Source organism: Hypanus sabinus, chromosome 7 (genome assembly GCF_030144855.1).
Source record: "Hypanus sabinus isolate sHypSab1 chromosome 7, sHypSab1.hap1, whole genome shotgun sequence".
Lineage (NCBI taxonomy): Eukaryota > Metazoa > Chordata > Chondrichthyes > Myliobatiformes > Dasyatidae > Hypanus > Hypanus sabinus.
In genome coordinates this window covers 172,282,656-172,297,746 of record NC_082712.1, presented here as the reverse complement: position 1 = coordinate 172,297,746, position 15,091 = coordinate 172,282,656, and the positions used below count along the sequence as shown (strand labels likewise).

Sequence of the window (15,091 nt, the reverse complement as noted above, 5' to 3'; positions counted from 1 at the left end):
GCTGAAGTTATACTGATAATTAAATATGTACAACTTTGTGTATCTGGATAGCAGGATCAAAGCAGCATGCTTATTTGAAATAAGTTCTTGTTAATATTACAAACTTTACAGTGGTATCTACCGGGAACAATACATGTCCAGAAATAGTACAGAACAATAATTAAAACTGAATTTTGAAGCTACTTAACATCATTCATCACCTAATTCTCTTGTAATTTGAATTGTATTAGGAACAATCCTACTTCAGCTTTATTTTAGTGATTACTAACATGTAACTTGAAGCCAGGGAATATTGACGTTGTGGAAGGGTTACAAGTTCAGGTATTACGCTTGACTGATTTTCTAAATAAGCCAAGATGCTGCTCGCCTTTACATATTAGGTTCTGGAATTAAAGCAATTTCTGGAGATCAGCATTCTTCACAAGCAAAATCATAAAGGTTTTATGATTTGTCACCTGGTTTACATAGTCTTTAGCACAATGTGGTGATTTCTCAGAAGACGGTCTATAGACTGGATCACACAGCCAGCAGTATGATGTCTAAGGGGCTGTGATGTGGCACAGGTCATACATTCTAAACATGAGCTGTGTTATAATATCAGATTGCTTTTCAGCCTACTTGTCCATCAAGAACCTATCTATATTTCCTATTTTATCCTATTTCCCAACACACTTTAGCATTTTGAGAGCTCATCTAGACACTAAGTGGTGTGAGTGAATGTGCCTTCAGCACCCTGCCCTCCAGATTTCAACCACACTCTGGGTGTAACAAAAACTCTTCTTCAAATCCCCTTTGAAACCTTTACTCCTTCTCTTAAACTTTTACTATTTGTTTAGCAACACCTCAGATAATGGGAAAACTTTATCGGTGTTTACCCTAATTCAGTCCCTCATCGTTATGTTCATCTCAATAAGGAGACCTGTCACAAACAAGGGAAAGTCTGCAGATTCTGGAAATCCAAGCAACACACACAAAATGCTGGAGGAACTCAGCAAGCAAGGCACAATTTAAGGAAAAGAATACAGTCAAAGTTTCGGGCCGAGACCCTTCATCAGGACTGGAGAAAAAAAGATGTAGAGTCAGAGTAAGAAGGTGGGTGGAAGGGCAAAGAATCACAAAATGGTAGTGTAGCCAGGAGGGGGACAGGAGCAAATTAAAGAGGTGGTAAGTTGATAGGTGAAAGAGATGCAGGGTTGAAGAAGTGGGAGTCTGACAGGAGAAGACAGAAAGCCATGGAAGAAAGAAAAAAGGGGAGAAGCATCAGAGGAAGGTGATGGACAGGTAAGAAAATAACGTGAGGGGAGAAAATGGGAATAGTGAAGAGGGGTGGGGGACATTACAAGAAGTTCAAGAAATCGATGTTCATGCCATCAGGTTGGAGGCTATCCAGACCAATATAAGGTTTTGCTCCTCCACCCTAAGTGTGGCCTCATTGCAACAATAGAGGGGGCATGGACTGACATGTTGGAATGGGAAGTGGAATTAAAGTGAGTGGCCACTGGGAGTTCACTCTTGTTTTCTCCAGTCCTGATGAAGGGTCTCAGCCAGAAACACCGACTGTACCTTTTTCCATAGATGCTGCCCAGCCTGCCGAATTCCTCCAGCATTTTGTGCGTGTGGCGAGGAGTCCTGTCAGTCATCTCTGCTCCGAGGAAAACAGTTTACCCATAAACATGAGAAATTCTGCAGATGCTGGAAATCCAGAGTGACACACTCAAAATGCTGGAGGAACTCAGCAGGTCAGGCAGCATCTATGAAAATGGACAAACAGTTAATGTTTCAGGCTTCTTCAGGACTGGAAAGGAAGGCGGTAGGTGCTGGAATAAAAAGATTTTATGTAATGGGTAAAGCCAGGTGGGTAGGAAAGATAAACAGCTGGAGAGGAAGGAATCTGATAGAAGAGGAGAGTGGACCATTTAAGAAAGGGAAGGAGGGGACCCGGGGGAGGTGATAGGTGAAAAGAGGTAAGAGGGCATAGTTTATTTGTCTCCATTCCAGGCAAGAGCCTGATGAATGTCCTTTGCAACCTCTTCACTGCAATCATGTATCTTTCATATAGTGTAGCAAGTAGAACTACACACAGTACTCCAGCTTTGGTCTAATGTTTTATGTAGTTGTGCGTAACCTCCTTCCTCTTAAACTCTGTGCCTCAATTAAAAAGGGTAAAAATCCCATATGCCTTCTTAATCATGTTATTTACCTGTGCTGCTACCTTTAGAAACCCTTGAACATATTCACCAAGATCAAAGTTCCAAGTAAATTTATTATAAATATACATACAGTGCCAATAAAGGGTATTCACCTATGCCCCTTGGAAGTTTTCATGTTTTATTGTTTCACAACATTGAATCACAGTGAATTTAATTTAGCTTTTTGACACCAATCAACAGAAAAAAGACTCTTTTGTGTCAAAGTGAAAACAGATCTCTACAATGTGATCTAAGTTAATTAAAAATATAACACACAAAATAATTGATTGCATAAGTATTCATAACAAATCATCACTGGTGCAGCCAATTGGTTTTAGAAGTTGCATAATTAGTTAAAATAGAGGTCACCGTGTGCAGTCAAGATGTTTCAATTGATTGTAGTAAAAATACTCCTGAATCTGGAGGTGCAATGCTGGTGAGCCAGTATTCTGGCAAAACCTACGCCATGAAGACGAAAGAACACTCCTAGCAACTCTGCAAGAAGCACATCAGAAAATGAATACAGGAAAATTTCCAAGTCACTGAATATCCCTTGGAGTACAGTTAAGTCAATCATCAAGAAATGGAAAGAATATGGCTCAGCTGTAAATCTGCCTAGAACAAAAACTGAGTGACTGTGCAAGAAGGGAACTAGTGAGAAAGGCCACCAAGAGACCTCTGACAACTCTGGAAGAGTTGCAAGCTTCTGTGGCTGAGATGGGAGACACTGCGCACGCAACAACTGTTGCCTGGGTGTTTCACCAGTCACAGCTTTATGGGAGAGTGGCAAATGGAAAACCACTGTTGAAAATAACTCACATGAAATCTCGGCCAGAGTTTGCCAAGGCATGTGGGAGACTCTGAAGTCAGCTGGAATCAGGTCCTGATGAATCCAAAATTGAGCTTTTAGGCCATCAGACTAAACACTATGTTTGGCATAAGCCAAACACCACACATCATCAAAAGCACACCGTGAAGCATGGTGGTAGCTGCATCATGCTCAGGGGATGCTTCACTGCAGCAGGCCCTGGAAGGCTTGTGAAAGTAGAGGGTAAACTGAATGCAGCAAAATACAGGGGAATCCTGGAGGAAAACCTAATGCAGTCTGCAAGAGAACTGTGACTTGAGAAGTTTGTTTTCCAGCAAGGCAATGCCCCCAAGCATAAAGTCAAAGCTACACAGGAATGGCTTTAAAACAGTTAATGTCATGGAGTGGCCAAGTCAGAGTCCAGACCTCAATCCAGTTGAGAATTCATGGCTGGATTTGAAAAAGGCTCTTCACTTATGATCCCCATGCAATTTGACAGAACTTGTAAAGAAGAGTGGGGAAAAATTGTAGTGTCCAGGTATGCAAAGCTGATAGAGACTTACCAACACAGACTCAAGGCTGTAATTGCAGCCAAAGGCACATCTACTAAATACTGACTTGAAGGAGGTGAATACTTATGCAATCAATTATTTTGTGTTTTATATTTGTAATTAATTTAGATCACTTTGTAGAAATCTGTTTTCATTTTGACACAAAGAAGTTTTTCTGTTGTTCGGTATCAAAAAAAGCCAAATTAAATCCACAATGATTTAATGTTGTAAAACAATAAAAGGTGAAAATTTCCAAGGGGGAGTGGTGGTGGTTGAATACTTTTTATAGGCACTTTATATATCACCATATACAACCCTGAGAGTAAGTTTCTTGTGGGCATTCACTGTACAAAGAAATAAAATAGAATCAATAAAAGACCACACCAAAAAAGTGAAAGATGACAAACAACCAATGTGCAAAAGACAACAAACTGTAGTAACACAAAAAGATAATAATAACAATAATAATAATAAATAAGCAGTAAATATTGAGAACATATGATGAAGAGTCCTTGGAAGTGAGTCCATAAGTTGTAGGGGCAAGTAAAGTATCCCCTTTGGTTTACGAACTTGATGATTGAGGCATAATAACTGTTCCTGAACCTGGTGGTGTGAGACCTGAGGCTCCTTTACCTTCTTCCTCATGACAACAGCAAGAAGAGGCATGGCCTGGATCGTGGGGTCCTTGACGATTGCTGCTACTTTCCTGCGACAGTGTTCTAACTGAGATGTGCTGAATGGTGGGGAAGGCTTTACCCATGACAGAATGGGGTGTGTTCCTTACTACCAGACAGACAGACATACTTTATTGATCCCAAGGGAAACCTACTAGCATCTAATCATTCATTGTCAGTTTCTAAGTCCTACTGGTCCATCTAAAATGCATCATGTCATATTTTCAGTATTAAATGCTGTCTTCCATTACCCTGCTCATGGTACCAACAAAGCAATATCATTCTGCAGGTGAAGACTACTCTTCTCAGTCAACAACAGCACCAAATTTCATTTTATCTGTGAACATACAAGTACGCCTCCTGCACCCATGTCCAACTGAGTAACATTATAAGGATCCCAGCACTAAAACCTGCAATATACCATTGGTCCCAGCCTTCCAGTTGCTAAAACAACCCTCCACATCGTCTGCTGACTCCTATCAGATGGCTGTTTTGGGAATCAGTTTACCAAATTTCCCAAGATTCCATGGGATCTTACCTTTCAGATCAGTTTCTAAATTAGGACCTTGATAAAAGCCTTTTTAGACTATATCAATATAACTATCTTCATTGACACAATCAGTTACTCAACCAAAAAATTCAGTTGAATTAGTTAGATAGAACACACACATGAGGAACTCATGTCAGGCAGCATTTACGATCTATGAAGAAGAAGAAAAGTTGACAGTTCAGGCTAAGACCCTTCAGCCCAGGATTGGAAAGGAAGGGGAAGAAGCCAGAATAAGAAGATGGGGGAGGGGATGAGTATAAGCTAGCAGGTGATAGGTGGAAAAGGTAAAGAATTGAAGAAGGAAGAATCTGATAGGAGAGGAGAGTGGACTATGGGAGAAAGGGGAGAATGAGAGGAACCTTCCACCTCACCTTGCCAGGTCTCACCTATCATGTGCTAGCGTGGACTTCTTCACCTCCTCCCACCTTCTTATTCTGGCTTCTACCCCTTTCCTTTTCAGTCTTAATGAAGGGTCTCAGCCCAAAACATCTACTGATTATTCTCCTCCATAGATGCTGTCTGACCGCTGAGTTCCTCCAGTATTTTGTGTGTGTTGCTCAAGTTATCAGCATCTGCAGAGTCTCTTATGACATTGTCATGACTCAATGCATAAAAGATCTCTCTTTCTAATGTCTCTGATATCCTCCGGGCACAGTTCTGAAACAGTGCCCCTAACCATAAGACATAGGAGTAGATTTAGGCCATTTGAATCATGGCTGACTTATTAACCCTCTCAATCCCATCCTCCTGCCTTCTCCCCATAACCTTTCATGCCCAGACTCATCAGGAACCTATCAACTTTCGCCTCAAATGCACCAAGTGACCTGGCCTTCTCAGCCACCTGTGGCAATGAATTTCACAGATTCACCACCCTCTGGCTAAAGAAATTCCTCCTCATCTCTGCTCCAAATGGATGTGCATCTATTCTGAGTCCTAGACACTACTATAGGAAATATCCGTTTGACATCCACTCTATCCAGACCTTTCAACATTTGATAAGTTTCAATGAGATCTACCCCTCATTCTTCTAAGTTCAAGTGAGTACAAGCCCAGAGCCTTCAATTCACTGCTCTTATAATAACCCTTTTAAACCCTTGAAGCATTCACTAATATGAATAACTTCACTTGGATTAGCCCTATCTAAATCAGTCATGATTGATTTTACTACAAACAGAATGGTTCCTTCTTTTCCAATCTCATCTCACAGCTGAAAATATGGACCCTGGGCAGCACAGTAGCAAGGTGGTTAGCATATGCTTTACAGCACCAGCTATAAGATAGAAACATAGAAAACCTACAGCACAATACAGGCCATTCAGCCTGCAAAGCTGTGCTGAACATGTCCTTACCTTAGAAATTACCTAGGGATACCCTTAGCCCTCTATTTTTCTGAGCTCCATATACCTATTTAGGAGTCTCTTAAAAGACCCTATCGTATCCGCCTCCACCACCATCACCAGCAGCCCATTCCACGCAGTCACCACTCTGCATAAAAAACTTACCCCGATATCTCCTTTGTACCTACTTCCAAGCGCCTTAAAACTGTACCCTCTTGTGCTAGCCATTTCAGCCCTGGGAACAAGCCTCTGACTATCCACACAATCAATGCCTCTCATCATCTTATACACCTCTTTCAGGCCACCTCTCATCCTCCGTTGCTCCAAGGAGAAAAGGCCGAGTTCACTCAACCTATTCTCATAAGGCATGCTCCCCAATCCAGGCAACATCCTTGTAAATCTCCTCTGCACCCTTTCTATGGTTTCCACATTGTTCCTGTAGTGAGGCGACCAGAACTGAGCACAGTACTCCAAGTAACGTCTGACCAGGGTCCTATATAGCTGCAACATTACCTCTCGGCTCCTAAACTTAATCCCACGATTGATGAAGGCCAGTGCACCATATGCTTTCTTAACCACAGAGTCAACTTGCGCAGCAGCCTTGAGAGTCCTATGGACTCGGACCCCAAGATCCCTCTGATCCTCCACGCTGCCAAGAGTCTTACCATTAATACTATATCAGGGTTCAATTCTCACCGCTGTCTGTCAGGAGTTTGTATGTTTTCCCCATGACCTCCCACATTCCAAAAGAGATATAAGGGTTGGTAAGTTGTGGGCATACTATGTTGGCACTGGAAGCACGGTGGCACTTGCAGGCTGCCCCGGCACATCTCAGACTCTGTTGCACACTGTCACAACAATGCATTTCACTGTATGTTTCAATGCCAAATTAAATTAGTCTTTAACCTTTATCTTTAATCAATCCGGTGAATCGTTTCCACACCTTTCCAGGCTCCACGCATCCATCCAGGAATATGGTATCCAGTATAGGACACCGAACTGATGTTTTATATAGATTCAACATAACCTCTGTCTTTTGTATTTTTTTTTATTCTGAATCTCAGGATCCCATATTGTTAATGCCCTCCTGAGGCCATTCTCAGGCTGGAGGATCAACACATCATGCTCTTCTGGGTAGCCTCCAATCTGTTGGCATGAATATTGATCACTCTAACTTTCTGTAATTCTTCCCTCTTCCCCTTCTCTGTTTTTCAATTTGCCATTTTGGATGCTTTCTTACCTCTTCTCTTCACCTCATCTGCCCATCACCTCCCCCTGTTGCCCTTCCTCCTTCCCTTTCTCCTAAGGTCCCTGTACTCTTCTCAGATTCCTTCTTCTTCAGCTCTTCACCTTTTCCACCTATCACCTCCCAGCTTCTTACTTCATCCCCCTGTCTGCCACCCATCCAACTTCCTCCCTTACCTGGTCTCACTTTGCTTTCCCCGCCTTCTTATTCTGGTTTCTTCCCTCTCCCTTTCCAGTCCTGATGATGAGTCTTGGCCCAAAACATCAATTATTTATTCCCCTCTATTAATGCTACCTGACTTGCTGAGTTCCTCCAGCACTTTGCTCTAGTTTATGACCAACCACTTGAAAAAAAAGATATGTACTTATTCAACCAGATCTTTGTACACCCTTTAGGGCTGTGTCATTTAGTCTGTGATTGCAGATTTCCACCATAACCTCTTATTTTAAGCTGATTATTTAGTCATAAACAACTACATAGTCAGGATATCTTAGTCTGATTTCTCCTTATCCCTCCATTCAATAGATGTCATCCTATTATAGCCAAGTATAAAAGCCACTAATCAGATTCACTAGTTGATCCAAGATCAATACTCATATCTCAATTATTTTATTGCACATGTATAGGTGGAAGTTGAGAACCTTGTTTTATTTTGATCTTCAGCAACAGAAGGTGTATGTATAAGACATGTACGGACCACAGGCTCCTAGAGTGAATGCTGTAATTTGAGCTGAACTGTGATTTGAACAAGTATGCTGACCAACTGCAATACTGGACTTTAGTTTACTACATATTAGAAATTGGGGGTATTATGTCACAACCATAAGCTGATATTGAGACATGGTGATGTAATTGATAGGTTTGTGCTGTGTGAAGTCCTGTCACACCAAGAAGGTCAAGTAATATATTTTGGCTTATGCCCAGAGGCTGGAGGTCAAGTGATCTTGAAGATACCCACTTGTCAAGTAGCTGTCCTCCTGTTTTTTGTAAACAGAAAATGCTTGGAATTTGGATGATAAGGATGTGACTCTGCTTTTATTGAGCTTGAGATAAAAATCTATGTTCAGGGACTAGCATTCCTCCATTTGTGTTGCTTAGAGGAAGCTCAGAAAGATCAAGTATATTCATTGGATTCACCCACTAATTACAGACCTGTTCGGGCTTTAGAATGAGAGTATTGTGGCATAATTGTCTACTAGTGCCAGAGGGTTCAAACCTGATCAGGTCAACAAACCGTTCTTAATGCTTGTAATACTTTTTACTATTGCATTCAGTTGTTAGTAAACTTGTTTCTTGACAGAAATTATAAAGTAGTTATAAAATGCACACCTTGCAAAAGTGAAAAAGCCCGGCAACAAACAACAAACAAATGGCTGCTTGTCTCGATGTGTGGTTTCTTTGAACGTGATAGATAAACACTTTATACTCAAGTGGAATTGCTCAAAAACAGTTACTTTCTCCAAGCAGTAAGGCTGATCAGCACCTGCACCCACTAACCCACCCTCCACACCCAACCACCACTACTTTATCCCTTTCTGTCAGTCACCTTATATATAGATTGTACATCTTATGGATGTACAATCTATGTATATCAGCTATCATACGTATTTATACTTTCATGTTTTTTTAGTATTGTGTTCTTTATGTTTTTGTGGGTTTTTGTGCCGCATCGAATCCGAAGTAACAATTATTTTGTTCTCCTTTACACTTGTGTACTGGAAATGACATTAAGCATTCTTGAATACCTGTTTGATACCACATGAAGCCAGGTTGTAGCATATCCTTCACATCATCTGGATGCAAAAGCAATTAATTTACATATTGATAACTATGAAAAGATAACTAACTTAAACATAGGTGAAAATACTGAAAATAGTTAACGTTCATGCAACAATAAAGCAGAGCTGGTAGCATTGTGGTTAGCGCATCGCTCTTTACAGCTTGGGGTACTTCAGAGTTCACGGTTCAATTCCGGTGCTATCTATGAAGAGTTTCTATGTTTTCACTGTGAATCGCATGGGCTTCCTCTGGGTGTTCTGGTTTCCTCCAACACCTCAAAGACATTCTGGTTGGTCATTGAAAATGTTCCTACGATTGGGCTAGGGTTAAATAGGTCGGTTGCTGGACAATGTAGTCTGTTGGGCTGAACCAGTCTGTTCTGCAAATAAGTAAATAAATATTGCGGAGTTTGAAATCTGAAATTATGGAATTTGTTGCTATAGACAGCTGTGAAGGCTGTCATCAGGTATATTTAAAGAGGAAGTTGATAGATACTTGATTAATAAGGGCATCAAAGGTTACAGGGATAAAGCAGGGAATGTTTAGTGGAGAGAGTAAGGAGTATATTTGATCAAGTGGAGACCAAGAGAGCTTTAATAGCACAAATGTTAATGATACCTGCTGAGTAATAAGATGAGGTGGTGTTCTTCAAGTTTCTTTGAGTCCACAAGCAAAGAGATGAACCTGACAATCACTTTTGAAGGCTGAATGGAGTTCATGAAAAGCCACCACCCAAACTGCATTTAGTTCCTCCAGTGTAGAGAAGACAACACTGTGTCCACAGAATGCATTGTGAGGAATCATAGATGGAGGAGTTCCATTGGGAGAGGTAGTGTGGGGTAGTGGTGGTGGCATTAGCCTGGATAGAGCAGAAATAACATACTTTGAATGTGGGATGGTTGATGGATTACAATAGGTCATACTGTGGCATGGTGGCGTAGTGGTTAGCCTAACGCTTTATAGCATCAGCTATAAGATTGGGATTCATTTCTCACTGCTGTTTGTAAGGAGTTTATATGTTCTCTCTGTGACCGTCCTCCGGGTGCTCCCATTTCCACCCACATTCTAATGCTGTACGGGTTAGGGTTAGTAAGCTGTGGGCATGCTGCGGTGGTGGCAGGAGCATGTTGACACTCACAGACTGCCACCAAGGGATGCATTTCACGGTACACTTCGATGTACAGCTGACAAATAAAGTTAATCTTCAAAAATTATCATTACCTTTAATGGAAGGAGAGGAGATAAGAGTAGATGTCCAGAAATGGATTAAGTGTTATTGAAAACTTTGTCAACAGTGGTGTAGAGGAAAATGGTGCATTGAAAGCTATATTGTGGTAGGTGCTATCATCAACTTGTATTACCACCTTATGTGTCCTCCCCTTCAATCCACTGCCTACCACTCAGTTATTGGCTGCTCCACTCTGCTGGGATGCACAGGGGATTCAGTTGCGTGAGTCTTATAAATATGAAGCAATTTGGTTTGCTGCATATTGTATTACAAAGCATAAAGTTCTTGAACTTGTTTTTGGGAATTGGGTTTAAAGTGTTTGTGGTACCATGATTGATTAATTTAGGGCATACTAAGCCGAAGGAAACTCATTGCAGAAAATATTCTGCAGCTGTCTCTATGACTCAGTTGACGGCAGATTCACCACTCAAACTAGATTGCAAATCCACATCCTCTTCCAGAAGCTTGAATGTATGACCTCAGCTGACTGTCACATTGTTGGATGGTCCTTTCTGCTCTCAGACAAATGCAAATATTATATGAAGAGAACTATAGTTTGCTGGGAGTCACACATAGTGTCATAAAGTCATACAGCATGGAAACAGACCATTCGGCCCAACTCATCCATGCTGACTGTGATGCCGAAAGAGCTGTTCCCATCTGCTCATGTTTACATAAGGACATAAGAAATACAAGTAGGGGTCACCCATCTGGTCCATCGTGTCTGCTTTGCCATTCAGTAAATATCATGGCTGTTCTGGACATGGACTCAGCACCACCTCCCTGCCTATAACCCTTAATTCCCATGCTACTCAAAAACCTATCTAATTGTGTCTTAAATAGATTTAATGATGTAATATGTTTAATATTAACTGCATCCTGAGCAGAGAATTCCACAGATTCACTACTGTTTGAGAAAAGCAGCTTTTCCTTATCTCCATCCTAAATCTGGTTCCCCAAATTTTGAGGCAATGACCTCTACATCTAATCTCTCTTACCAGTAGAAACAATTTTCCTGTCTCTATTATCCATCCCTTTCGTATAGCCCATAGCCCTCTGATCCTCTCCGATCCTTATACTTAACTTGATGGCTTTTAAACCCTGTTATGGAAGCACCAATGCTCTTGAATGGAAAATCCCATGGTAAGTAGTGGATATGGTCCAGTCCATCACAGGTAAAGCCCTCCCCAAGATTGAGTACATCTACACAGATTGCTGATGAAGGAAAGCAGCATCCATCATCAAAGACCGCCGCCACCCCTCCATGCTGCTGCCATCAGAAAGGAAGTACAGGAGCCTCACCGACAGGTTCAGGAACAGTTATTATCCCTCAAGCATCGGTCTCCTGAACCAGAGGGGATAACTTCACTTGCTACATCACTGAACTGATCCCACAAGCTATGGGCTCACTTTCAAGGACTCTTCATCTCATGTTCTCAATATTTTATTGCTTTTTTATATTTTTTTCTTTTGTATTTGCACAGTTTATTGACTTTTTCACTTTGGTTGTTTGTCCATCCTATTGGGTGCAGTCTTTCATTGATTCTGTTGTGTTTTTTGGCTTTACTGCATATCCTTCAAGAAAGCAAATCTCAGGGTTGTATACAGTGACAAATATGTATTTTAATAATAAAATTTACTTTGTATTTTGAATGTCACACATCGGCTTGCCCCAACCATTATTTCTGGCAGCTCATTTCAACTATGCGCTTTACGTGATAAAACATCCCCAGATATCCCTTTTAAATCTCCCATCTTTGATCTTAAACTATCCCATTTTGTTTTCAGTAACCCCTTTCTGAGAAAATTAATGTGTGCTTTCACCCTATCTTTGCCCCTCGTGATTTTATACACCGTTGTCAGGTCATCCCTCAATCTCCAACATTCCAGGGACTACAGTACTAGTCTATGTTGTCTGTACTTGTGACTCAGCCCGCCCCCCCCCCCCAGCTGACTGTCATGATGTTGTGTAAACTTAATGTGTGTCAAATTGGCTGATACATTTTCTACATTAAAATGATGACCATATTTGAAAATTACAGTGATTGTAAACATTGGAACATCCTAAGCAGTGTGGAACTGGCTCCATCCCCTTTCCTTTCCAATCCTGAAGAAGGATTTCAGTCTGAAACACCGAATGTTATTTCTCTCCATAGACACTGCTTGACCTGCTGAGTTCCTCCAGCATTTTCTGTGTGTTACTGTGGAACTGCAAATTATTTTTTAGTTAAAAAGCCTCGTTGATTTTGTTGTTCGAAATTATCTTTCCGCAAAATAAATGAAATACTTGTTGATTTTCCTCTGTAATTTCTATTTATTTATGAGTTTTTTTTTGAAGAAAAGAAATAATATATTCTAAATGGTCTGCCTCTTCCTTCCCTTCCTTTAACAGAGGCTGCATTTGCCTCCAGACTTGTCAGACACAGTGAGCCGATCAAGCAAACCGAATGTGGCAGAATCAGCCAAACTGCTGAGCTCAGGATGTGGTGATGCAGCCAGAGGCAAGAAGCACCTGGACTTCTAGTGACTTTTGTTTAACCATTTCGCTCTGTATTCTCATCAGATGTAAAGTGTTATTGTGGATCATTGGTGTATAAATAAAGCAATAAATATTATTGTCTGTTTAATTAATAAGAACATCTTCTACATTAAGCCCACACCCTCAGTGATAATGAGTTGATCATATCAGAATCAGGTTTATTATCACTGACATATGTAGTGGAATTTGGTGTTTTGCAGCAATATTACAGTACCATACATAAAATATGCTATAAATTACAATAAGAAATCTATATATTAAAAAATTAAATAAAAAAGAGAGCAGAAGTAGTGAGATAGTATCATGGGTTCATGGACCATTTCAAAATCAGTGAAGAATTTTATTAAGTATAATTTCCTATTTACCAATAAAACAAAATTAAATCATAATATATTTATTTCTGATCAGAGGACTGTAAGACAGTGCAAAGGAAGCTAGATTACATTTGTTGAATTATATTATTTGCAGGATTTTGCATTACTCCATCCATGCATTTTACAGAACCAGCATTCTTGTCTTTACGCATGTAGTCATGCCACTCATTCTTTCCTGGCTAGATTCTGAGAGATGTAACAAGCTGCTATTTCATTTACATTTAGAAACTTATTACTAGATTGAAATTAACCCTTAACCCTGGAACATCTGGACAGTGAAGATGCATACATCAGGATGCTCTTCATTGACTACAGCTTAGCATTCAATACCATCATCACCTCAGAACTAATTAATAAGCTCCAGGTCCTTGGTCTCAATAGGTCCTTGTGCAATTGGATCCTCGATTTCTCACTTGCAGACCCCAATCAGTTCAGTGTAACAACAACATCCCCTCCCGATCTCCATTAGCACAGGTGCACCACAAGGCTGTGTGCTTAGCCCCCTCTCTACTTGCTTTACCCTTATGACTATGTGGCTAAGCACAGGTCCAATGCTATATTCAAGGTTGCTGATGACAACATAGTAGTAGGCCGATTCAAAGGTGATAATGAATCAGCATATTGGAGGGAGATTGAAAATCTGTCTGAGTGGTGTCATAACAACAACCTGTTATTCAATGTCAGCAAGACTAAGGAGCAGATTATTGACTTCAGGAGAAGGAAACCAGAGGTACATGCGCCAGTCCACATTGAAGGGTTGGAGGTGGAATGGGTCAGCAACTTTAAATCCCACTGTGTTATTATTTTGGAAAGTTGTATCTGTCTGGTGACCTATATGTACTTTGATAATTCACCTTGAACTTTGAAATTAAATGTGCAATAAACTCAATCTATTCTGTGCTTTGCACAGCAAGCAAACTTTCTGGTGCAGAGGCAGCACCTTCCAAATACACAATCTCTACCAGCTGGAAGAACGAAGACAGGAAAAGCATGGGGAATGTCACCAGAGCCAGGCAGTTGCACTCCAAGCCATACATCATCCTGACGTGGAAATTTATCACCATTCCTTTACTATCGCTTGGTCAAATTCCTGCAACACCCTCTCTTCACAGCAAGTGGATATGCCCATATCGCAAGACCTGCAGCAGCTGGAGTACTTTGAACTAGAAGGCAGCTCACTACCAATCTTCTTGAGGGTAAGTAGGGCTGGACAATTAAATAGAATTTGAATTGGTCTATTACTGGCACATGTGCTGAGATACAGTGAAATTCTTGTCTAGCACATTGTTCATACAGATCAAATCATTACACGATGTATTCAGGTAGAACAAGGTAAAGCATCAGAATGTAGAATAAAATGTAACAGCTACAGAGAAAGTGCAGTATAGGTAAATAATAATGTGCAAGATCATAACAAGGTAGAGTGTGAAGTCAGACCATTTAATAGTCTTTTATCATTAGCCCATTTAATAGGGGTAGAAGACATCCTTGAGCCTGGTGGCATGTGCTCTCAAGCTTTTAAATCTTCTTCCCAATGGGAGAGGGGAGAAGAGAGAATGTTCCTGGTGGGTGGCATCTTTGATTATGTTGGTCCCTATGACATGCTCAGCTGCATCCATAAGTCACTGCAGTCATGTGCAGAGCAGCTGCAATACCAAAATGTTATCCAACCAAAGAATAATTTTTGTTCTATCTGGTTGCATATTGTCTTGGTATCTTATCAATAAAAACGCTGGTTCAGTCTGTAAATCCCTTATCCTTTGACTGAATATTAAAAGAAAGCTTATTGATAGGTTTAGAGCAGGTGTCCATGAAC

General features: G+C 40.7%; 1 protein-coding gene across 2 annotated transcripts in view; it reads left to right on the top strand.

Moving 5' to 3' along the window:
* elp4 (elongator acetyltransferase complex subunit 4) overlaps positions 1-12,977 on the top strand; it is a 222,454-nt gene extending 209,477 nt beyond the window's left edge. For both annotated transcript variants that reach the window (XM_059976123.1, XM_059976122.1), the window contains one exon: positions 12,755-12,977. In XM_059976123.1, coding sequence (XP_059832106.1) covers positions 12,755-12,852 — 98 coding nt within the window. In that variant the 3' untranslated portion in view covers positions 12,853-12,977. The remainder of the gene's footprint in view (positions 1-12,754) is intronic.
* Positions 12,978-15,091: the final 2,114 nt, after the last annotated feature.